The 25,518-nt window shown below is 46.7% G+C and overlaps 1 protein-coding gene across 5 annotated transcripts; it reads left to right on the forward strand.

The window, feature by feature from the left end:
- Nucleotides 1-1,522: 1,522 nt before the first annotated feature.
- On the forward strand, nt 1,523-20,991 carry TMEM79 (transmembrane protein 79; the record flags this gene model as incomplete). 5 transcript variants are annotated; one of them, XM_081175462.1, is made up of 4 exons in its annotated part: nt 1,523-1,648; nt 13,705-14,689; nt 16,974-17,187; nt 20,330-20,991. In XM_081175462.1, the coding sequence occupies exons 2-4, from the start codon at nt 13,924-13,926 to the stop codon at nt 20,544-20,546; spliced, it is 1,197 nt and encodes a 398-aa protein (XP_081031588.1). In that variant the 5' UTR covers nt 1,523-1,648; nt 13,705-13,923. The 5 variants fall into 5 exon arrangements, with proteins under 5 accessions (XP_081031588.1, XP_081031589.1, XP_081031586.1 ...); XM_081175463.1 differs by lacking the exon at nt 1,523-1,648 and adding an exon at nt 6,594-6,651; XM_081175460.1 differs by lacking the exon at nt 1,523-1,648 and adding an exon at nt 6,596-6,758.
- Between the last annotated feature and the right edge of the window lie 4,527 nt (nt 20,992-25,518).

Here is a 25,518-nt window from a genome sequence, read left to right on the forward strand (position 1 = left end):
CACCTCCAGGTAGGGTTACAAGAGCCTGTAACTCTGAGGTGCCACCTTACGCAAGATTTTCAGTTTTAATTTTGGCAGAAATGATTGGCAGAAAAGCAAAAAGCTTTTGCTCGCTGTCCATAGTTAATGTTACTGAATATTTTTGATGATACCAATATTACCAAAAGAACTGGCCTTGTAAATTCCCTTCAAAGCTCAGATAATACTTGCAACTCAGTGGGAAGCAAGCAACCCAAAATCTAACCGTTGGACGCTTGGCACCACTCACTCTGGAATGTAGCTATAATGGAGAAAATTATGCATAATTTTAGATTTGACAAGAACATCCAAATGCTTTTATATAATTTGGCCTTCCTTTACTATATATGCAATGGAGACATCATTTTCAAGACAACACTCATCACAAACCTGGCAAATCTTGATAATCAGATTACACTAACTTTTATTTACTTATTTATTTTTATGTGAAGACATTTATTCTAACTTTTTTCTTCTATGGCTTGGATTTTGTTACTTGACCCATGTGTAACTGTGCTCACCCTATGTGCCTTTTTATAGTTTTGTTTTTCGCCTTTCAATATTATAATTGCTCTCTCTGTTTTAAAAATATTTACAAACAAAAAGAGCCATCTTACCAATCAGTGCTCCCCTGCTTCCATTTTATCTTCACAACAAGCCTGTGAGGTTGTCCAGGCTGACTGCTAGGAGTCACTCAGTGACCTTTGTGGGCAAAGAGGGATTTCAGTCATCTTTTTAATTTACGTAGCTTGCCTGGTTCAACTAACTTACCACATTACGAGTGGTTGCAGTTGCTCTTAGTCTCGGCCTGGCTCCAACCTACAATGTGGAGATAACAACACTGCAAGGCTGTTGTGTAAACGTCATTTCTCGGCTTGACCCCCTAGCCAGCAATATTAACCATGGAGATTGTAGCTCGTCAGTAATAAGCTGCTCTATCTATCAGTCCTCCCCTGCAATATAGCGATAATGAACTGAATTTTTTAATTGGCAGGGGAATTTTTAGCAGGTCATTTTTGAAAATAATAATAAATGGGTTCCTCCCCCGAGGAGATTTAAAAATGTTTTTCTTTCAAACTAAACTTGGAAGTCCTGAATCCAAGGAAAAGACTGGGTTTCTCTTCTATTTTTCTAATCTCTCTACAGCATCTCGAGGGCAAGACTCCAGCAGGGGGCCTCTGTGTGACGACAGTCCCCCGGTGACTGGCAAAGGAAAGGGCAGCTTCTGCTTCGTCTCGCGATATCAGCTTACATCGACGCGAGAGCTCATACACCAGTCGCTAAGCGCGTTTCCTTACCCATGAGATTTGCCAGGACTATACTAAGGGCAAGATGGCTGCTCTTCCAGCTTCAAACTGCATTCAAATAAACTTTATTGACAACATAATCGGTTGCCAAGCAAACGTGGTCAGATTGGGAAGGAAGGAAATCAGCGTTTTAAATATTGTTATTATTATTATGCGTGTATGGGGTGTTAGGGGAGGGGTACACTGGCGGGGGCCATGTTGTATTCCTTCTGGGGTAGTTTTTGTCCACCTTTGGTCCCCACCCTGCACTCAGCTCCTAAAAGCTGTCAGCATGCGACAGCAGCCACACCCCAGGAATGGCTTCGACTGGCCGGCTAAACCAGGTGAGGGCTTAATGCAGAATGCTGCAGTGCAATTGCTCACAGGAGCAAGACCTTGCCAATATATAACACCCCTGCTCAGAGACCAGCGCTGGTTGCCAATTTGCTAAGGGTGTTACGACAATCAAAGTGTGTGTGTTGCTAAATAAATAGATAAAATAAAAGGAGGAACTTGAATGTGCTCACATGGTTCGGCCCCTCCTCATTTCATCCCCACAACAACCCTGTGAGGTAGGCTAGGGTGAGAGAGAAAGCGACTCGCATAGCTGTCAACTTTTCCCTTTTCTTGCGAGGAATCCTATTCGGAATAAGGGAATTTCCCTTTAAAAAAGGGAAACGTTGACAGCTGTGAGCGACTGGCCCAAGGTCACCCAGGTCCTAGTCAAAATTCTCTAGCCACTGCACCACACTGGCTCACAAGGGGTAGGGGTCAACACCAATGAGCCCCCTCCAGAGTCCTGGTGCCCCAGATACCTGCCCAGGTTTGCCAGGTACTTTGTTGTTGTTGTTGTTTAGTCGTTTAGTCGTGTCCGACTCTTCGTGACCCCATGGACCAGAGCACGCCATGCACTTCTGTCTTCCACTGCCTCCTGCAGTTTAGTCAAACTCATGCTGGTAGCTTCGAGAACAGTATCCAACCATCTCGTCCTCTGTTGCCAGGTACTAGGGTTGCCATATGTCTGGAATTTCCCAGACATATACGGAACACTGCAGTCGGAAGCAGTGTCTGGGCAAAAATCGAAAACAAAAATGTATAGGAAAATCCGTACATATGGCAACCCATGGCAAACTTCATTCTTTTCTCTTTTTTGTGATTTTGCCAAAAATCTCAACAGCTTAAGAAAGGTCAACAACTTTGCCCACCTGCCCCCAATGAAAGAAAGCTAAACAACTTTTCTGTCTGGATTGTCACTGTTTGAAATATGGCAACCCTACCAGGTACTGATCCCTGACCCTGACTAAACCCAACACCAGGAATTAATAGAAAATATTTTGTGGAGAGGAGGCTAATATGTATTAATAATTGTTCTTGGCTCAGTCAGATTGCAGAAAGAAAAAAACACTCCGTTTCTCCACTTACATCCAAAGTAGGGTGGCCATGTGTCCTCCTTCAGAGAAGGCAATCCTCTGTTTGTTGCCCAAATCTGGCTTAAATGGTCTCCCTTGGCAGGTTGTGAACTCTCCTTTCTTGGGGGTTTTTAAGCAGAGGTTGGATGGTCATCTGTTATGGATGTTTTAGCTGAGAGTCCTGCATTTTCAGGGGGTTGGACTAGAGAACCCTTGGGGTCCCTTCCAACTCTACAATTCTATGAAATATACATAATCCAAAAAAGGCTTTAAATGGCTTAGCAGCACCTGAACAGCAACACTAAGCAGGCCCAGTAGGTATGGAGATGTAGAATAATTAGAACTGTAGAGTTGGAATGGACCTCTAGCAGTCCAACCCTCTGCAATGCAGGAATATGAAACTGTACCGTAAGAGGATAAAACTTGCAACCTTTGCATTATCAGCACCATGCTCTAACCCAGGCATAGGCAAACTTCGGCCCTCCAGATGTTTGAGACTACAATTCCCATCATCCCTAGCTAACAGGACCAGTGGTCAGGGATAATGGGAATTGTAGTCCCAAACATCTGGAGGGCCGGAGTTTGCCTATGCCTGCTCTAACCAACTATCTTATGTTTCTATTTAAAGGTAAAGGTACCCCTGCCCGTACGGGCCAGTCTTGACAGACTCTAGGGTTGTGCGCCCATCTCACTCAAGAGGCCGGGGGCCAGCGCTGTCCGGAGACACTTCCGGGTCACATGGCCAGCGTGACATCGCTGCTCTGGCGAGCCAGAGCCGCACATGGAAACGCCGTTTACCTTCCCGCTAGTAAGCGGTCCCTATTTATCTACTTGCACCCGGGAGTGCTTTCGAACTGCTAGGTTGGCAGGCGCTGGGACCGAACAACGGGAGCACACCCCGCTGCGGGGATTCGAACCGCCGACCTTTTGATCGGCAAGCCCTAGGCGCTGAGGCTTTTACCCACAGCGCCACCCGCATCCGATGTTTCTATTTAAATGACAGCAATTACTTCTAAATTTGCATCTAACACACACACACACACACACACACACACACACACAGCCTCATACCCAGCGGAATTCTAAGGGGACATTCTCAGCCATACCTGCAGAGGCAGGGAATTGAACTCAGCTATACTGTACAGCTGCAAATATAACGTTTTTAAGTGCATTTTAAGTGCATTATACAACTGTGGCACTAGATGGCAATGGTGAGCTATTGGCAAATTCAATATTTTCACAGCTTTTTATATATATGCATAGATTCCACCTGGGACCTTCTGTTCTGCCAGTGAGCCAGAGCTCTCCTCCTAAAACTAGATACTGTACAAGTTTCTAGTCCTTATGGATCCCAATGAATGGCTGGTTGAATTTGGGCTCTCCTGCATGCAAGGCACTTACTCTTTCACTGAGCTACAGCCTAGGAAACACTGGGAACATAATGTTATCACCAATCACTGTATTGTGAATGCGCTTATCTTATATCTTATATAAACTTGAGCTTAGCCTGGAAATGGCACAGATTTACAGTGCCATGTGCATTTTGTGGCCTTTTAGCTGGTTTGTGCATTCCTGCCCCTACCCTTGCACCTCCCCTGTTAAAAATCAATCGTTTTGAGGAGTTACCTTAGCAGGTTTGCATGCCTTCCTCTCTGGAATTTGCCTTTGTTGACCAAGCAGTTTGAAACCTGCCGTTCAAACTCTTGTCCAGCTCAGGCTCCTGTATACAACTGGGCAAAACAAATATTGACCTGACAGCAGAACACACTCTGCTCAACAGCAATCATGCTCAGACTTGGCTCAGCTCTGGAAACGATACCAATTTAAAAACAAAAACAAAAAACATGTTTGCCATTCTCAAATGGTGGGAAGTTGAAGAGCACTTAACACTTCAAGAGCACATAAGAGGCAAAACCGATTGTATTGTTTTTGTGAGGGGTATTTGCAAATACACAGGTTCAGAAGGTGTTTTGGGGACACAGAAGCGAGCACTCACATTGGTCCTCTGGGATGTGAAAGACAAACTTCTCTTCCCAAAACTGCCAGCTGGCTGTTCTGGTTTCCCTTCACAGTCACTTGAACTGTGAAGTGTGACTGGGCGGCAGCAAAATGTCCATCAGAGTCCACCCACAACTTGGTCATCCATCCCCAGGTCTGAAGCAAAGGAAATCCTCATCAAAACCTGTGATTAAAAATAATAATACTGCTGCCTTCCCCAGCGCTTCTAATTTTGTTTTTGTTTTTTTTAAAAATAATTTTTATTAACAGGCCAATCAGATCACATTAATTCCAAATCACATTAGTTCCTAATTATACAGCCAAATTTTTAAAATTTTGTTGGGGGTACCCATACTTCAAGCTCCACTTCTAATTTTGGATACCTTTAGCATACTCAGGAATCAAAGATTTGTGTCTCTTTTGTTGGAAATGTATACTTTTTTTGTGCATGCTGAAATTTCCCTTTTTAACCACCCCACTCATACTCAGAAACGGAACTTCTTGGTTGCTCTGTGTTGCTACCTGAAAGCAAAACAGTAAGAGATGTTATTGTGAAATATAAAACAGAGGAGGAGGAGGAGTCACATAAAAAGGGGTTGCCATATTTCAAAAAGTGAAAATCTGGTCAAAAAAGTTGTTGAGCATAAACAACGCTGCCAACATGGCTTGCCATATGTTCGGATTTCCCAGACAACCTCCTAAATTGCAGGTGTAAGGCAACCCTAAAATCAGGGCTGAGCCTGATCTTGAGAGCCAATATGGTGTAGTGATTTGAATGTCAAACTAGGACCTGGGAGAGACGAGGGTTCAAATCCTGGCTCGGCTGCCATGAAGCTGCCTGGGTGACCTTGAGCTCAGTCACTGTCTCTCAGCCTAACCTACCTCACAGGTATCTGAAGAAGTGTGCATGCACACGGAAAGCTTATTATACCTAGAACAAACTTAGTTGGTCTCTAAGGTGGTAGTGGACAATTTTTTTATTTATTTCGACTGCATCAGACCAACATGGCTACCGACCTGAATCCACCTCACAGGGTTGTTGTGGGGATTGAAAAAGGAGGGGGAGAAGCACATCTATCCCCTTGGAGAGAAAGGTGGGATAGAAATGCAATGAATAAATAAATACATGAGTAGACAAACTGGGTGGCGCTGTGGGTTAAACCACAGAGCCTAGGACTTACCGATCAGAAGGTTGGCGGTTTGAATCCCCGTAACAGGGTGAGCTCCCGTTGCTCAGTCCCTGCTCCTGCCAACCTAGCAGTTCGAAAGCACAAAAGTGCAAGTAGATAAATAGGTATTGCTGCGGCGGGAAGGTAAACGGCGTTTCCATGCGCTGCGCTGGTTCGCCAGAAGTGGCTTAGTCATGCTGGCCACATGACCAGGAAGCTTTACGCCGGCTCCCTCGGCCAGTAAAGCGAGATGTGCGCCGCAACCCCAGAGTCGGTCACGACTAGACCTAATGGTCAGGGGTCCCTTTACCTTTACATAGGCAAACTAAGGTCCGGGGGTTGGATCCGGCCCAATTACCTTCTAAATCCAGCCTGCATCTGAGAATCAGCATGTTTTTACATGAGTGGAATGTGTCCTTTTATTTAAAATACATCTCTGGGTTATTTGTGGGGCATAGGATTTCGTTCATTTTTTATTTTCCCCCCCCCAAAGGTCTGAGGGACAGTGGACTGGCCCCCTGCTGGAAAAGTTTGCTGACCCCTGAATAAATGGCTAATACTGATAAATAAAGTTGGCGTGTATGTTTAAAAGCAAGATCAGAATTTGCGGGACTTAGCTGGCTCCATCCACACTTTCCAGGAGGGATGTGCATGTGTTTCAAAACTCAGAGGCTTGGAGGGTGGGGCCAGGCAAGCCACCCCCCTGGCCCTTTAATCCCAGCTCCACCTGGGCTGGTTAAACAGGTTTGAAAGTCCAAGCGAAAGCAGAGGGTAAGCTGAGCATTTCCAAAGAATTATAGTCGCAATAGAGAGAACAACCGTTCCTAAACTGGATCTGCTTCCTGGTGTTTGGAACAAGCTCAGTTTTCTTTCCCCAGGTAAAAAAAAAGGGGGACGTGAAGGCTGGGGAAGAGGGGATTTGGAGGGAGCAGAAAGTGGGGACGCTATTGTGGGAGCCATGCCTTCCTCCATTTGGGTAAGCCCTGTTTTAATTTGCTTCTGCACCTTTTCCTCTTCAGAAATAGGAGCCACCTTGGATTCTTCCCCTCTCCTAAACACAGACGGGTTGCAGAAATATTTTCCATTGTGTTTCGGTTGTGATCTCTCCCCCCCCCCCCATGTTGTGTTTTTGTGGTGGGAAAACTGGCATTTCCTTGAAAATGGTCAGTGTTTTTTAATAAATGCCACAGGCTTTGGGCTCCGAAGTTTTAAAATAAAACCTGTGTGTGTGTTAGTGATACACAAAGAAAACCAGGTAAGAAAGGAAGAAACCTTTTTGCACATCTGAATTGCACAGGGAATTCTACTCAAAGGATATTCCAGACACAGTTCTGTGATCCTTACTCAGAAAGTGATGCTCAATGGGTGTAGATAGAATCGGCAGCATTACGAAGCAATCTTGTGGACATTTGCTTTGGATAGGGAACTCTACTGAGCTGCACGCACACAGGATTGCTGCTTTAAATTGTTAGTTTTTAAATGAGGGGTTGCCAACTTTTTGGGGCCTCTGGGCACATTTAGAATTTGCAACTCCCAGTCAGACTAGGGCTGTATGTTAACTATGCAAAAGTGGTATAGGATTTGGAATGTTTCTATTTTATTTATTTCATAAAGTTTCATACACCGCTTGATTGTAAACGGACAAGCAAACACGCAAAGCGTTTTACAAAAAAGAGAAGGCAATAAAATTGTAAATAAGAAGACTTGAGTCCTGATAATTTAAGGTTTTCAAAAAGTAAAAATAGGAATAAAAAAAAACAGATTAAAGCTTGCATCAGCTTTCGAAACGTCCTTCCAAGTTCTATGATTCTATCTAGGCAGGCTTGTCTAAACAAAAATGTTTGTAGTAGGTGCCGAAAAAAGGCACCTGCTTGATATCAACAGGCAGGGAGTTCCAGAGTTTGGGTGCTGCCACACTAGAATATCGAGTTCTTACAAAGGCAGAATGGGTATTATGTGGCACTTGCGATGGTGCCAGTTCTGCCGATTGAAGATTGGGCTTGTAGACAAACTAACACAACATTGCATTGTAGTCAGAGGTGATGTTACTGCAGATAAATGTTATGACTCGCCTCCCGTCATTTATTTCATTAATTCCTCACCAAAGCAGCCTAGAACACCTTCTGTTCCCTTTTCCCTTTGGAGAGGTGTGTGAGCCTGAACTTTATCCAGATTTTCGTTATTTAGATATTGTGTCTCTGACTCTCTCCAAGGTTGATAGAAGCTTGTTAACTTTGCAAGCTTTGATCCTATATATTTGGCATTTATATATTATTTCCCAAGTGTGTCATGAAAATGCCCGGTTCACCTGTGTATATATATTTTTTCTGATGTACTATTTGGATGTTTTAATTCTTTTATATCAGTTGCATAGAATTGTACAGTTGGAAGGGACCTTGAAGTTTAATCTTTGTCATTCTTTACCAACCTGGTGTCCTCCAGATGTGTTGGACTACAACTCCCATCAGCCCTAGCCAGCATGGGATGCTGGGACTTGTAGTTCTAAAGTACAACTCTGCATGGGGCTGCCCTTGAAGACGACTTGGAGACGTCAGTTGGTCCAGCCAGATTACTGGCAGGGGTTCCATTTATATCCCACGTGATTCCTGTTTTAAACGAGCAGCACTGACTGCCAGTTTGTTTCTGGGCTCAATACAAGGTGCTCATGTTAGTATTTAAAGCCCTAAACAACTCAGACCTCAAATGCCTTTAAGGTTGCCTCCTTCCCCACAGACTCTCTTGGGTGTTAAGATTACCTCTTGGTAATTCCACTCTCAAATCTTCAGGAGGTGGTGGCCTAGGGACAGGGCCTTCTTTGTAGCAGCCCCTAAGATATGGTATGATCTGACATCCTCATCCTACAGCTTTCGGAAGATGCTGAAGATGTGCCTCTTTCTCCCGGCTTTTGACACTTGAGGCGTATGTTTTTCAGACTTACCTTACTGTTATGGTTGTAAGCTCTTTTAACTTGTTTTTGATACTGTGTTATAATTGTTGTAACCCACCTTGAGACCTTAGGGAGAAGGGCAGGTGATTGAAAGCATACAATCAGTCAATCAATATCTGGAGGACAGCATGAGCCAGGAACATTGAGCAGGCAGAAAAAATGAAATAAGTCATTGATCAGGACCCTGTTTGCCTGTTGTACACGCTGCTTGGTTGTAAGAAAAAACTCCTCAAAGTGGTTTACAAAAAGATGACAAAATCGAGGGAAATTAGCAACCCTACTTTAAAACATACAAAAGTTAAAATACTAGACATAAACTCTATTAATTGCAGCAAACCACACAGCTCCGCATCTTTAACCTGCTGTCTGCTGCTTTTCCAAGATGCAAAAATAGTCTGATTTAAGACTGCATAGATACAATTAAAACTGAAATGAATCGCATAAACTATGGGGCTCCGGGTCCAGCTGCCTGACTGGTTGCCATCTTAACCAGAAGGTTAAAATTTCCTCAACTTTTTAAGCATCTGGCCTGGCTTGTCAAAAAAAAAAAATTCTAGCAGGTGCCGAAAAGAGTATAGTAAAGGCACCTCCTTGATCTCAACAGGCAGGGAGTTCCAAAGTGCAGGTCCTGCCGCACTAAATGACTGAGTCCTTATAAATCTGGAATGGGTATTACGTGGCACCTGTAGTATTGCCATTTCCACCAGTCTAAGCAGGTGGGCAATACGGGGTAAGGCAATCTCTTAGGTAAACCGGTCCCGAGTTGTTGAAGGCTTTATGTGCTTGACCTTGACCTTAGCCTGGGAGCAAATTTTTAACCAATGTGGATTTCTGAGCAAGGATGTTATATGCTTAGAAGGCCTGTGTCCTATCAGCAATTGTGCTGCAAAATTATGCACGAACTGCAGCTTCTGGATCAAGCACAAAGGAAGCCCCACATAGAGAGCATGGCTTCCATACTGTTGCACAAATAATAATAATCCTGAAATTTTGCGTATTGGTAGTGAGAGAAGGACGGTTATTTAATGGAGCCGGTCATTCCTGATCAACAACTCATGGTTTGGAGGCAGCTGCCCAGGAAAACACCTAAAAGAACAGACTGTTTCATAGAGCTGTAGAATTATAGTGTCGGAAGGGACCATTTGCAGGAACTGTTCTGGAATTTCCACCTTGTCTGCCTTCCCACTCCTCCTTTTTTTGCAGGAGCTCAGTTGATGTCATCCCCCAGTACTCTTGCCTTACCTATGACCCATAGCTCGATGGCAGAGTACCCGCTTGGCATGCGAAAAATTCCTGGTTCAGTCTCCACTGACCTCTCCAGCTAGGGCCTTCAATCAAATGCAAAAATAAAAACATGGCACGGTTTTCTGCATTGTACAATTACTGACCCCTCTCTCATGTACCTTTTTGGGAGGCAGTCTTTGAACACTGATTTATTGCCATGCCCACTTTGACAAGCATCTCTCCCCTCTGTAAGGGTCAGCCATGGGTCACTGTGGCCAGTGGCCCTAAAAAGATTAGCCACCCTAGGCTTGCCTGTTTCAGCTGAAAGTAAGCTGCCTTTATTTTTTGTTTTAACAGCAGACTGGACGGTGATTTTGAACAAGACAGCAGGTATTTCATGGACCTATAAAATTCGATTCTACAATTCCAGCTTTTGCTTTAAAAAACAAAACAAGCAGCTTCCTTTCAGTTAAGGGAGCCAAGGCAAGAGCGGCTAAAATTTTTGGGGCCTGCAGGCTGCTTTGACCCATAGCTGACCTGGTCAAACTGGTCCATCATTAAGGGCATCCAACTGGCTGAAGCTGTCCAGCCTGTCTCCAGATCTCCAAGGCCAACACAGGTGTGTGTGAAATAGCCCAAACAGGCACCAGTACCTTTCCACAGGGCCTGCAACTGGTGCATTCATAGCTCAGGGCAATGTCCCTTAACAGCAAAGGTAGCCTCTCCTTAGAGCCCCATTGCATAAGATTGAGCCTGCAGGATCAGGCCAGTGGCCCATCTAGTCCAGCATCCTGTTCTAACAATGACCAAACAATTCCCGGTGGGAAACCAGCAAGCAGGATTCAAGCACAAGAGCACTGACCCCACCTGTGGTTTCTATTATAAACTCACCCTGGGCTTGCAGGGGGATACTGTAGATAGTTTTCACTCAGGTCTGCATATGCAAATAAGGAATTGAAAATGACGTTCAGTGATTGGATATGTACAGAAAATTGTTACTGTTGCTTTGTAGTTGAGGTCTATATGAGAAGGTTGGCTGAACCCTTCAGTTCAGTTCTGTTCTGGCCTGTGAATAAACAAGAGCTGTCTGAAGAATCGCTATGTCATCTGATATGTTCACCCACAACAGTTTCCACCAACTGGTATTCAGAAGAGTGGCTGGGGAAACCCAGCCAGATGGGCGGGGAATAGAGAATAAAATTATTATTATTATCTCTGCTGTGGAGGCGGAGCATAGCCATTGTGACTAGCAGCCGTTGACCGCCCTCTCTTCCATAAATTTGTCTAATCTTTTAAAGCTACCCAAACAAGTGGCAATCTCTGCCTTCCTGTGGGAGCGAGTTTAACACTGGACTTTCTTTTCTCTGCCCTGAACCTTCCAACATTCAGCTTCATTGGAAGCCCACAAGTCCTAGTGTTGTGAGAGAGGAGGGAAAACTTACTCTGTGCCTCAAATAATTTTATAAACTTCTATTTCACGTCTTACTCACATTTTCTCTAAAGTAAGAAATCCCAAACACTGCCACATTTCCTTATAGGAGAGTCATCCCATCCCATTGGTCATTTTGAGGTCCTTTTTCTAAACCATTTCCAACTCCACAATATCCTTTTTGAGGTGAGGTGACCAGTCCTGTACAGAATAGTCCAAATGTGCTTGCACTTTTGCAAAATCCTTATTTGTTATTACTTCATATATACATGTTTTGACGTCTATCAGCCTTTGCCATCCTGGAGACTTCCAGGTGTTTTGGACTATAAATCCCATCAGCCCCAATAAGCATGACTGATGGGAGTTGTAGCGTGAGGCATCCGAAGAGCGCCAGGTTAGGGAAGGCCAATGTTCAGGTGATATTTTACAGTAGGGGTGGAAAGATCATTGGCCAGCGAGATCTAGAACTCCGAAATCACTAACAGAAGACAAACAGATTTAAAGAAATCTGAGCTCATGAATTCTTTTGCTTGTTTTTTTTTAGTACTGCTAAGGCACAAAAGAAAAAGGAAAAAAAGTACTGCTAAGGTACTTCAGCGATAGACGTTTATAGAATTATACTTAGGGTGGAAAAAGTGATTAGGGGAGAGTTTTTTTCTCCCTCTCTCATAAGACAAGAAGTTGTGGTCATTCAACAAAGCTGAATGTTGGAAGATTCAGGGCAGATAAAAGAAAGAACTTCTCTCAGCACATAGTTAAACTATGGAACTCACAAGGTAAAGGTAAAGGGACCCCTGACCATTAGGTCCAGTCGTGACCGACTCTGGGGTTGCGCGCTCATCTCGCTCTATAGGCCGAGGGAGCCGGCGTTCGTCCGCAGACAGCTTCCGGGTCATGTCGCCAGCATGACTAAGCCGCTTCTGGCGAACCAGAGCAGCACATGGAAACGCCGTTTACCTTCCCGCCGGAGCGGTCCCTATTTATCTACTTGCACATGACGTGCTTTCGAACTGCTAGGTTGGCAAGAGCAGGGACCGAGCAACAGGAGCTCACCCCATCGCGGGGATTCGAACCGCCGACCTTCTGATCGGCAAGTCCTAGGCTCTGTGGTTTAACCCACAGCGCCACCCGCGTCCCATGGAACTCACAAAGAAATGTATTAAAATACAGATGGTAAAAACAGCACTATTAAAATTAATACAAGGGACCCGGCTCGGTAGCAGACAGTGTTAAGCCAAATGTTCCACCCAAGAGGCCATGATGAGTAATATGGAGGGAAGTGATGCCACATTGGTGTCCTGGGTTGTAGCTGGAATCATAGGGAAAATGGGTAGAGTTGTGGGGTGTGGCTCCTTCCCTTTTTCCTCCTGGCTTTATAATCCTCCAAGTCTTCTTACAACAGGCCAGGAAGGTAGCATTCTGGTTGGGTTGGGTCCTGGTTTCTGGCTAGGTGACAGCCCAGTTCATCATCGCTGAGTAACCAAAGCCTACCTAGTCCTGCTTGATCTGGATTTAGGAACCTGGGCATCCAGCTCACAAGTCTGTGGCTTCCGTTTCAGGATCAAGGCTGGTCATTTCCCTTCTAAATATTAACCCAGGGTTACAGTTCTGTCATTGGCGCTCATGAGAGCCCTTATTGATTCTCATGAGTCAAGACTGTCTGTGCCAAGGTTTAAGGTTCACAAAAGGGTAACCGTAATGATGAAAGGTTGCAGCGTTTGGGGGCTTTTTTAATTTAGAGAAAAGTCGAGAAAGAGGCGACGTGATAAGACGTTTATAAAATTATGCTTGGCTTTGGGAAAGTGGATAGAGATAAGTTTTTCTCCCTCTTGAAGCTACGACTTGTTGACTTCCAATGAAGCTGAACATTGGAAGATTCAGGACAAGATAAAAGAACGTACTTCACACAGTACATAGGTAACATATGGAACTCCCTCCCACTGGAGGCAGTAGATGGCTTTAAAAAAAGAGGATTAGACAAATTCATAGAGGAGGAGGAGGCTCGGCTCTGCCTCCATAGTCAGAGGCAGTAATGCTTGTGAATACAATCATCTGCTTGGCCCCCCTTTGGCCTGATCCAACAGGCTTTTCTTACATTTTTATGTCCTTAAGCTTTTTCCACTGTTGGTATTTGCTTGAGTTGGGAGGCCTGGTTTTAAAGAACAGTCCTATAATGGCTGCCTTTAAACTGAGTCATGTTGTATGCTTTTCCACCCCTTTGTAGAGCCAGATGGAGAAGATGAGGCGAGCCTAGCTATAAACGTGTCCAGAAACAGATTGCACCTCCGCTTTCCAGATCTAAATTGCCCTCCCGGAAGCAGGGAGTCATCAGGACCAGGGATAAATTGCTGTTATGGTGCCCTAGCTTGAGAAGCCCACTGGATGCAACTGTCCCCTTGAGAAGAAGTCAAAACTTGCTGGAGATCTTCCTGGAGGTCCCAAAATGGCAGCTGCTATCCCTTTGGAGGAGGAGGAGGTGGTGATGGTAGTTTTGGGAAAGGACCCACCTGAGAACCAGGAAGTGACAAGTTACACTCCAGAGAAGAATTCTGAGGCGACCCTGCCATGGGATCAAGCCCGTCATGATACATCTTGTGAGACGCCAACGCTGGAAACATTGGAGACTGACTCCAGACCAAGTCCTGAGGGGAGCAGGGAAGAGGCCATTATGGGGCCTGGTGTGGACAGTGAGGCCTTCTCTGGAGTTCCTGCTACCCAAGTGGTGGAGGAGAAGGAGGAGGAGGAGGAGAAAGAGGATGACAACTGTATGCCAGCGGTGGCGGCCCAAGTCTTCATCCCCATCGACCCCTACTGCATCGAACGCACGCCAGTAACCGAGAAAAAGGAATGGTACCCAGCGTACGATGAAGAGGATGAGATTATCCGCTGTGAGAGGGAGAACGCCGCCCTCGAGAAGCAGAACTTCATCTCCCGCGGCTACTCAGCCCATTTTGACGACTCGCCCAGCTACGAGGGGAAGCCAGGCAAGACCTGCGCCGAGAGGTGGCCTTGCTTTCAAAACGGCACCTGCAGCTCAGCCAACCTCAAAGCGGTGGCTTCCATGATTGGAGCCGCCGTCATCTTCCCCTGCCTGATCTACGGGGCATATGTCTTCTTGCCCTTTGACGCGCCATTCATGCCCACCATGAGCTCCCGCCTGGTCTACACCATGCGCTGCGGCGTCTTTGCAACCTTCCCGATCATCGTAGGTGAGCGTCTGGCTGTGGGTTTTGCTCCAGGGAAGAAAGGGTTTCCCTGCCAGGTTTGGCCAAAAAGCCTTTCGGAAGCCTTTTCAGTTTGAGGGCCACATTCCCTTTTAGGAATCTGGTCAAGGGCCACTTGCCTGGGGGTGGGGCAGGTGCCAGAGGTAAAAGATGGCAGAACCACAAGTGTGAATTGTACCTTTGTATATAGTAGGCTAGTTTTTACACACACTCCTCTATCTTCCAACTGGGCGAGCGAAAGGCATGGTTGGAATTCAAGGACAAAAGTACTCAAGGAGGGCATTGCAGGAGGGTGGACTAAATGGGGTACCAACCCTATGATTCTAGGATGCAAAATAGGACCAAGGAGGGGGTTTGCCTGGTGTGAGGAGGTGTGACCTGAGGGGAGTCCTGAGGGCTGGAAAGAGAGGGCCTCTTTTGACCCCCGTCCTGCTGTTCATTTGACCCCTGCAGTCCAGTTTCCCCCATTCTTGCTTCTCAGCATCCCAAATGTACCAGCTGCTGACTTGAATCAGTTATGCAAATCTAGCACACTTTAATCTATTTCCACACTTTTCATAATGGCTTCTGCTAGCGCTGAGAACTTTTCCCACCAATACTGACGACCGTTCTTGCTCTCCCTCTCTGGCCTGAGATTTTACTGGTCATGTTGTTGTTGTTTAGTCATTTAGTCCTGTCCGACTCTTCGTGACCCCATGGACCAGAGCACGCCAGGCACTCCTGTCTTCCACTGCCTCCCGCAGTTTGGTCAAACTCATGCTGGTAGCTTCGAGAACACTGTCCAACCATCTTGTCCTCTGTCGTCCCCTTCTCCTTGTGCCCTCAACCTTTCCTACCATCAGGGTCTTTTCCAGGGAGTCATCTCTTCTCATGAGGTGGCCAAAGTATTGGAGCCTCAGCTTCACGATCTGTCCTTCCAGTGAGCACTCAGGGCTGATTTACTTAAGAATGGATAGATTTGATCTTCTTGCAGTCCGTGGGACTCTCAAGAGTCTCCTCCAGCACCATAATTCAAAAGCATCAATTCTTTGGCGATCAGCCTTCTTTATGGTCCAGTTCTCACTTCCATACATCACTACTGGGAAAACCATGGCTTTAACTATATGGACCTTTGTTGGCAAGGGTCATAGAAACTATAAACTTGCTCATAAAAACAGAGAGCAGTGAAATATATGTACTCTCTTGTGCCAGATTTTAGAATTTGCATTTGTGCAATAGGTGAACAAATGCGCTTCTCAGGCGATGCCCAACCCCGGCCTGTAATATTCTTCAGGGCTTTTTATTGTTTGATTTCCGTGTTGATATTCTGAGGGTGTGTAAACAGACTTGCTTTTTCTGGCAGATCAAGCTGGGACCTGTTCTCACTTTACTCTGTACATGATGCCATGCTGAATGAGGATGCTATTTAAATATCAAAAACTGTAATTCCAAAGGGCATTTCCACCATGTTGCAAATGGATCTAGGATTCCCTGCCCAGGACTAAGACTGGAGGAAAAACTAGTTGTGCCATTTCCAATAGAACCTAATGTTGCACAGTTCTGATTGGACAATACTTGCAATATCAACAACCCACCTCTTCTCTGCCCTGGTCCCTAGAGTGGTCTTGCTTCTCTTGTATATGTCTGATGTCAATAGGCAGAGAGTTCCATAGTGTAGGTGCTGCCACACTAAAAGAGGGATTTCTTACAAATGCCTCCTCTTTCCCCCTCCCAGTTTTAACCAAATCACTTGTCCCAATAGCCTGCTCAAAACAGTTGCTAACAGGGCTACAATTCCCAGAGTTCCCTGGGAAGTGGGATTGGCAGTTAAACTACTCTAGTTAACAGTGTGAAGGGAATAGGGAGTGTCCTAACTATTCTCAGCACCTTTAATGAACTACAGTTCCCAGAATTCTTTTCAGGGAAGCCACAACTGTTTAAAGTGGTGTGACAATGTTTTCAATGGATGGTGTGAGTGTGGCCCTTGGAACCAGGGTGGCAGGTCCCTGAGAAAGTCTGGGAACCACTAAACTAAAGGTTTGTTTTCTAGTTGTCAAATGAGCCTTGCCAGCTTGGGGAATAGTCAAAGACGTTCCTGCAGATCATATTGGTGATCGAACTGGAATAAAAGGGTTTAGGTGGTCTGGATTTTGTAAATTAATATGAGGGCCTTGAACCCAGCTCGGAAGCAGATGTCCTGGGATGCAGGGTCCTGGCATCCTTTGAAGTCCATTGCATCTTCATGTTCAGGTATCTGAGTGCACTCTCTCTCTCTCTCTCCATCCTGCAGGTATGATTGTGTACGGGGTCTCGCGGATCTGTTTCTCCTCCCTGCAGCCCTTTGGCGAGCTGCGCCGGGAGGTGGAGATCCACCGCCACTACGTCTCCCAGTCAGTTCAGCTCTTCATCCTGTACTTCTTCAACATCTCCGTCCTCTCCACTTACCTGCCCCAGGAAGGCCTCAAGCTCATCCCTCTGCTGACAGCCCTCTTTGCCATTTCACGGTAAGAGAGAGAAGCAGAAACGCAGCAAATGGTTAGTGGCGGCAGCACAGGCACAATTTCAACAGCAGGCCCAGCAGGGCCTCCTCATCTGGAGGCCCCTAATGCAGCAGCCATGGCCAGGTCCACACCATCCATTTTTAAAACGCTAGGGTATCACTTTAAACAGTCATGGCTTCTTCCCGCGAAGAATCCTGGGAGCTGCGGTTTGTTAAGGGCACAGAGAGATGCTAGAAGGACCCTATTTCTCTCCCTGGGCAGGTTGGCTATGAAAGCAGACTCTGGACAGAGCACCTGCTTCTCATGGAGAAGGTCCCAGGTTCTTTTTTTTAAAAAAAAAACCAAAACATTTTTATTGATTTTACAATAAAAAACATCCAATTAATATATCCAATCATAACACTCCAATTAAAATAAAAAACAAATAAAAAGACCAAATTATAGTCCAAATTATAATTATTAATTTTTCAGAGCTCCCCACGGTCTGGATCTCTGAAGCGTATCTCCACATCTCAGGCCTGCCTCTCCTCGTTGTTCCCATATTTTCCACATCTCGATTTTGACGCTTTATAATTCTCCATCCCTGAGTCCACGATTCTCAGTCATGTCAAACATCATATACTTTCATCCGTCGAATACATCTTTGTTAGTATATATTTTTCCAACTGTCTTTTTATTAGCGCAGCTCCCTCTGACTCCATTCCAATCCGGGATGTTGTAAAGTCTGTTATCTGAAGTTTAATGGCACAGCAACTCCCAGTCATTAATTGTCCGAACCTTCAGTCCCTGCTGGCATCTCCAGGTAAGGCTGGGAGAGAAACCCACCTGAAACCCTGGAAAGCCACTGCTGCCAGCCAGTGTAGGCAATACTGCACTGACTGGACCAGTATAAGGCAATTACCTATGATCCTATGAAAGTACCTGTGCTGCTGCCACAGTCTGCTTCAGGGGCTAATTCAGCCTAGAATATCTCCCCCCCCCCCCGCCCTGCTTCCCATCATTAACTGCTACAGCAAATTGACTTTCAGGGCCCCTCTAGGCAGAGTGCGTGGCTCTGAAGGAAGATCCTCAAGCAAGACAAGGAGAGCGCCTCATTGGGCAGGTGGTAGTGGCGTAGCGTGGGGGGTGCCAGGGGTGCCGGCCGCACCGGGCGCAACATTTGGGGGGCGCGTTTGGCCGGCCCTCCTCGAGGAAGCAGGAACCTCACTGTCCTCGGACCTCCTCCGAAGGCTGGCGGTGGGGCGGAGAGACCTTCTCCCCACGCCAGCCTTCGGATGGCTGCTCCGAAGCCTGGCGGTGGGGCGGAGAGACCTTCTCCCCGCTCCAGCCTTCGGAAGGCTGCTCCGAAGCCTGGCGGTGGGGCGGAGAGACCTTCTCCCCGCGCCAGCCTTAGGAAGGCTGCTCCGAAGCCTGGCGGTGGGGCGGAGAGACCTTCTCCCCGCGCCAGCCTTCGGATGGCTGTCCTGAAGACTTGTGGTGGGAGCAGTGGCGTAGCGTGGGGGGTGCAGGGGGGGCCTGCCGCACCTGGCGCAACATCTGGGGGGGCGCGGAAGAGACTCGAGTGCTAAAATCCACGGATTAGGGGGCGCAAATTACTTGCCTTGCCCCGGGTGCTGAGAACCCACGCTACGCCACTGGCAGGTGGTGGTAGGGCAGCCCAGCAGATAAAAGCTGCAAGACCAGGGGGGCACTCAGGCTGCCTTCATATTTTAATGGAAGGGTCGGTGGCCCTGCAGGTAGTACTGACCTAGAAGGGCCTGTCTTGGTCTAAAGGGTGGGGGGCACCAGCAGGTGACCAGCCAGTTTAATCTAGCTCATAAGAGGTGAGGCTGAGTTTTAGGCACGTTGTCTGATATTCCTGGGGAGACCGGCGGTTGATTATTTACCGTATTTTTCGCTCTATAACACGCACCCGACCATAACACGCACATAGTTTTTAGAGGAGGAACAGAAGAAAAAAAATATTCTAAACAAAACAGTGGATGTATGATTTTTGTGGTTCATGCTGTGGCCACAGACATGTGATCTGACGGTGAGTTTGGGGTAGCCCAATGCAAAAATCCTGAGGAGCCATGTGGATCCATGCTTTGTAACCACGTTTTTGCACCACTGCGGCCCCAGGCAACAGTGGGTGCATGATTTTTTTGGTGCAAGCTGTAGCCATGGACATGCTATGTGATCTGATGGTGAATTTGGGGTGACCCAGTGCAAAAATCCTGAGGATCTATGTGGATCCGTGCTTTGTAACCAGGCTCTCTGTCCCTCTCTTCTCCCCACTCAGTGGCTCTTCTCCCGCTTTGCTGTTTCAAAGTGAGCAAAGCGAGCCACGGAGGAGGGAAGGAAGGGGAACCATGGATCCTCTGCTCACGACTGCAGCAGATCCCCACCACCACCCGCAGGCATTCCCTCCATAACACGCACAGACATTTCCCCTTACTTTCTAGGAGGAAAAAAGTGAGTGTTATGGAGCAAAAAATACGGTATATGCCACCTTTTTCCTCCAAGGAGCTCAAGATGGCCTACAGACTTTTCCTCCTCCCCATTTTATCCTACCCTGTGAGGTAGGTTAGGTTGCAAGGCAAGGACTGGGCCAAGGTCACCCAGTGAACTTCGTGGCTGAGTGGGGATTTGAACCCTGGTCTCCTGGACCCTAGTCCAGCACACTAATCACTATACCACTGGGGCTACCCCCTCCCCTGCTGCACTGTCCCACAAAAGCCAGTTAAATCTCCATTGTTCATCTTCAAGGTAGCGACGGCATCACTGAAGTGTCATGGGTTCCCACGAGGCAAGACACAGTGATAACAGCAAGAACCTTCACTGAACAAACAGAACTGGACAACAGGGGCAAAGCAACTGCTTATATACATTTCTGAAGGCCTGGGCCACTCCCACTCCCAATGTGATTGGCTGTCCAAACTTCCAAGCTGCGAATCATAACTCAGAGTTTAAGGACCAATGGCAGAGGCCCAAATCCTGAAATGTTCTGTGATTGGATATCATGTATCGAATCAGAACACAGGGGCTCAGTCCAAAACTCAAGCTCAGGCAAACAGAGACCATTGAATACATAACAATCACGACCATCTTTTGACCTTGCTTGCTTTCTCTCCTCCCTCCCACCCTTTCCCCCAATTTCCTCCAGGCTCCTCTACTGGCTAGCCTACGCCATGGGCCGCTCCTTCCGTGGTTTCGGATTCGGCCTGACGTTCCTGCCCCTCTTCACCATGCTGCTGTTCAACCTCTACAGCATGTTCATCATGGATCCAGAGAATATGTTTGCTGTGGCCGACAGCAGTGACAAGTCCTCCCAAGAGAAGGAGCAGCGCCTGGCAGCCCCCAAGCCTCGGTTCTGGGGCTGAAGAGGGCAGGCGGGGAGCCACTGCCTTGCCTTGGACTCTGGCCTTGACCCAATGGACATTATACATGATGGCACTCAGGTCTCACTACCTGATGGGGTGCCCACCATCCCCTGCTATAGTCCTAATGTTTGGTACACCTGTAGGGCAAGGAGCACTCTTCCCCATTACTTGTGATCCACTTTGTCCTCAAAACGGGGGCCAAATTGTATCCTGTAGTATTCAAGCTTATTCTAGACCAGCTGCAAAGTTGAACTCTGAAGTGCAGGGAGCCTTATTGTGTGAGAAGTCTGAAGGCAGGGACATTTGTAGGCAGTGCTTTTTTTCTGGGGGGGATGCAGGGGTACACATACCCCTAAACATTTTGTGAATCTTTGTACTTTTGTCCATTTACTGTATTTATTTTTCCCGATTTGAATTATAAAATGGTGATTTTCTTGAGTCAAAATGAGAGGACCCCTAAACATTTTTTTAAGAAAAAAAAGCACAGTTTGTAGGTCATCATCTCCTGGAAATAGGAGGAAATCAGAGTTACACAGAAATGGTTGTGGTCGGGCCAGGCTGTGCAGGAAATGGACACTACATAGAACCATATACAGTGGTGCCTCGCAAGACGAAATTAATCCGTTCCGCGAGTCTCTTCGTCTTGCGGTTTTTTCGTCTTGCGAAGCACGGCTATTAGCGGCTTAGCGGCTATTAGCGGCTTAGCGGCTATTAACGGCTTAGCGGCTTTAAGAAAAAGGAAACAAACTCGCAAGAACTCGCAAGACGTTTCGTCTTGCAAAGCAAGCCCATAGGGAAATTCGTCTTGCGGAACAACTAAAAAAACGGAAAAGTCTTTCGTCTTGCGCGTTTTTTGTCTTGCGAGGTACCACTGTAATTGTAGCATTGAAAGGGACCCCAAGAGTCACCTAGTCTAACCCCCTGCAATGCAGGAATTGCAGCTTAAGAACCCCTGGCAGATGCCCATCCAACCAGTTAAAATCCTCCAGGGAAATAGAGTTTGCCACCTTCCGAGGAAGTCCATTAAGTGGCTGAATAGCTCTTGCCACCAGAAGGTTTTTCTTGATGTTTGATGTTTCCTTTCTTGTCATTTGAATCCATTGATTCCTTGTCATGTGGCCCAACGTGCACATAGATTCATAGGAACACCTAGATATGAGGCATGCTTCCAGCCAACAAAAAATTAGGCTGCAAAGTTTGCCTGGTCAGAGAGATCAGTGTCCTGGTCCAAAGCTAGCCAAAGCCAGAGGTAGAATGGAATAGGGTTACTGGATCTCTAGGACTGGCCTGAAGTCTCCAGGTTTGCCTGACCCCCCCCCCCCCGCTAAGTGGCAAAGGGGAGGCTTGGATCTCCAAGTGAGCAAGAGTGCAATTAATAAAAAAGCATAAAAAGGGGGACTGTGCATGCAGATAGCGAGCTTCAGCCTGGCAGGACCTGGCTGCAAATTATTGTACAGACACTATGGGGTGGTGGTCTGCCCTCTCCCAATTAACCTCTGTCTCTGCCAGTTATTGCACAGACTCTTGGGAAAGGGGCTCTCCAACTTTTACTGCTGCCTCCTCTCTCCCAATCAACCTCCATCTCCAGGGTTCAGTAATAGGAGGAAATGCAGAGGAAGAACCACCAGGGGCTTCCCCCATGACAGGGGCCACCCCTTGGTCTCAGGTTTGAGTCCTGAAGTCTCAGGATCTGGGGCGTTCCTGACCTGTCAACCCTTGAGTTAAACATTGGTCAGCGGGGACTTGATTGCCTCTTTAGCTGCCTTCAAGGTACCAGTTGCTGGAAGCTACAGGAGAGGGTACTAAGGTCCCGTTGGGGACACCTGGTTGGCCACTGTCAGAATTGGATGCTGGACTAGTTGGGCTGTTAGCCTGATCTAGCAGGGCTCTTCCTATGTCTTGCATTTCTGAGATGCCGCACCCAGTGGCAGCCAGGAGCCGCGTCTCCTTTCAGGATGCTTCTCTTGCATAGGTAAAGGTAAAGGGGCCCCTGACCATTAGGTCCAGTCTTGGCCGACTCTGGGGTTGTGGCACTCATCTTGCTTTATTGGCCAAGGGAGCTGGTGTACAGCTTCCAGGTCATGTGGCCAGCATGACTAAGCCGCTTCTGGCGAACCAGGGCAGCGCACGGAAACGCCATTTACCTTCCCGCCGGAGTGGTACCTATTTATCTACTTGCACTTTGACGTGCTTTCGAACTGCTAGGTTGGCAGGCGCAGGGCCCAAGCAATGGGAGCTCACCCCGTCGTGGGGATTCGAACCGCCGACCTTCTGATTGACAAGTCCTAGGCTCTGTGGCTTAACCCACAGCGCCACCCGCGTCCCAGAAGGCTCCCTCCACCAAGTGGTGACACCTCTGCAGAGGCTTCCGAGATCCTTCTGAGGCTGCTGTTGATGATGTACATGGGCTGTGTGCTCTAGAGATACAGCTGCTCCAAACCTCCATCTTTGAATGTGAAGGCCTTTAAAGGAGGCCCAGTTGTTTGTGGAACACTTGTCTTTGACTCATCCTGTGATAAATCTCGTTTTAAAAACCATTTGTTGTCTAAGCCAGAATTTCCAAACTGCTCATGTTGGTGACACGACTTTCTCTACAGCTGCTAACCTTTAAGGTGAAGTGGGAATGCTGTCTCCAATGCCAGATAAATTCCAACCTAGTTGCTGTTACTAGGTGGATCATTAGGTCCTTATCTAACACATTTTGCAGTTTTCTCTCAGGTGGGGGGAAGCGATGGCAAGGCTAAACCTGGGTCTGGAGGGATAACTTGTGGTGCTATGGAGGAGCTAGGACTTTTACCCATAAATCTTGTGCTGCTAGGCATTGCCACCCCATATGGCAACATCCTCCCCGTCCCTTAAATCCTCTCCAGCAAGCGGCTGGTGAATTCACTTTGCAACCTGGCAGGCATGTAATATCTATATAGGAGTAATAATGCAATTTCTCTATTTTTGGATGATACACTTTTCATTGAGGGCACTTGTATATTTTAAGAATACCGTATTACAAAACCTAAGTTATTTATTATCATTTTCTATTTGTGTGTGTATTGTACTGGTCACAACTATGCCATTGTATAGTTAATGATAGTTAAATCATGAAGGATATTCTTTTTAAGCAAATGCTTCTCCTCTCCCCACCACCACTCGCTGCTGGAGCTGCGGCGGGGTCGCAGGGAGGTTGCGAGTTCTCCCACTCAGCTGATCCCCTCGAGACCCCCCTCTTCCATGGTTTTTTTTTCAGGGGGGCGCCTAGCCCTGGCACTTCCCCTACAGGTCCAAATAGCCCGAAACAGTTGTCGACGAGACAACCCGTTTCGCGCTGCCATTCTGTTCTGTAGGCAGACCAGAAGTCCAAGGATATTCTTTTTAAGCAAATGCTAGCACCCTTAGTTATCCTATTCCTGCATTGCAGGTGGTTAGACTAGCCCAGGCTTCCTCAACCTCGGCCCTCCAAATGTTTTGAGACTACAATTCCCATCATCTCTGACCACTGGTCCTGCTAGCTAGGGATCATGGGAGTTGTAGGCCAAAAACATCTGGAGGGCTGAGGTTGAGGAAGCCTGTACTAGACGACCCTTTGGGTCTCTTACAATTCTGCAGTTCTATTTCATAGTGGGCACAATGAAAGCTTCTGCTTTTGGGAAGCAGAGGCGATATCCATTTAATTTGGAGGTGTTGTACAAGTATGATGTTTTCCTGACTAAGGCTTGCACACCACCTCTGGGTTACTATTATTATTATTATTGCCTGACGTATGCGCTGCAATAACTCTTTGGAGATCTTGAGAGAACAGCTCCCTCCTAAACCGGTTGTTGAAATCTGAACATGCTTCAGCAGGCAGTTGCTGGTGGAAACGGGCACACTTGGAAGGTTTGTGCCCCTGGAAAGAAACCGCTCGGTTTTGCTCCCATGAGAAGCAAGCAGAAGTAGGGATAGGGTGTTAGAGCTCACCATGTGTCTGTGACCAACAGCTCACCACAAAAGTGCCAATTTGCTTACACAGCAGCAGTGACTGTGTAATGGGTTATTTTTTGCTCATCGGGTGTTTTTTGGGTGTCAGGGGCAGGAAGGGAAATGTCAGGAGAGATGAAAAAAGTACTTTTTTCACGCAGCACATAGATAAACAATAGGACTCACTGCAAGCCTATGCTGATACAGTGTTTAGAAAGTTGATGTGAGTTTTATTCTCTAGTTTATTAACTTTCTAGAAGTTTTAAATTATTGGTTAATTCTTCTTAATGGCAAATTTATTATTATTTTATTTCTTGTAACCTGGTTTGAGGGCGTCCTTTTACAATCAATTTTACAAAATAAATAAATGACAGCAGCCAAGGCAGAAGGAACCAAAGTGATTTTAGACATGGTTGTATGGGGGTGGAGAATCAGTTCAGGGTGACACTAGCAGGGCAAGGAAGCTAAGCTAAGTTTTGTATATAGCTTTGTAGCAGCAAAGATAATCCAGCCTCTGCGGATCATTTGCTATCTTTGCAAATACTACTGCTAGTGTGATTTTTCGACAACAGCAACAAAAGCAGCCCTAGCCAAGAGGCTCTGCTTTTGCCCTCGTGCTTATTCCCATTTCTGTCCTGGAACAAGAGAGCAAGCAGGGTGGAGAAATGGCAACAGAAGCAGGCTACCTGAAAGAAAGACCAGCGATGAGGACGAGTAAGATCTAGGAAGATCACAGGCTTAGGAGGGTGCCTGTTATCAGTGCTGCCTGCATTGCACAATGGGAAGTGGGATTGGCAGTTTGCAGAGGCGGGTGGCAGGAAGCCAGCCAGAGGATTGCAAAACCAGGAACAGTAATGGCAGAAGTGAAAAACATGTAGATTCCACTGTTTCACACAGTCACTCTATGGAAACACAACAAAAGAGGAATAGGTGGCTGACCTTTGACCTTTCCTTAAACAGAAAGGGTTTAAAAAATGACCACACACTAATATTGAAAATTAAGAAACGATTCTTCACCTCC

The sequence above is a fragment of the Podarcis bocagei genome (assembly GCF_964188305.1).
Source record: "Podarcis bocagei genome assembly, chromosome: 16".
Lineage (NCBI taxonomy): Eukaryota > Metazoa > Chordata > Lepidosauria > Squamata > Lacertidae > Podarcis > Podarcis bocagei.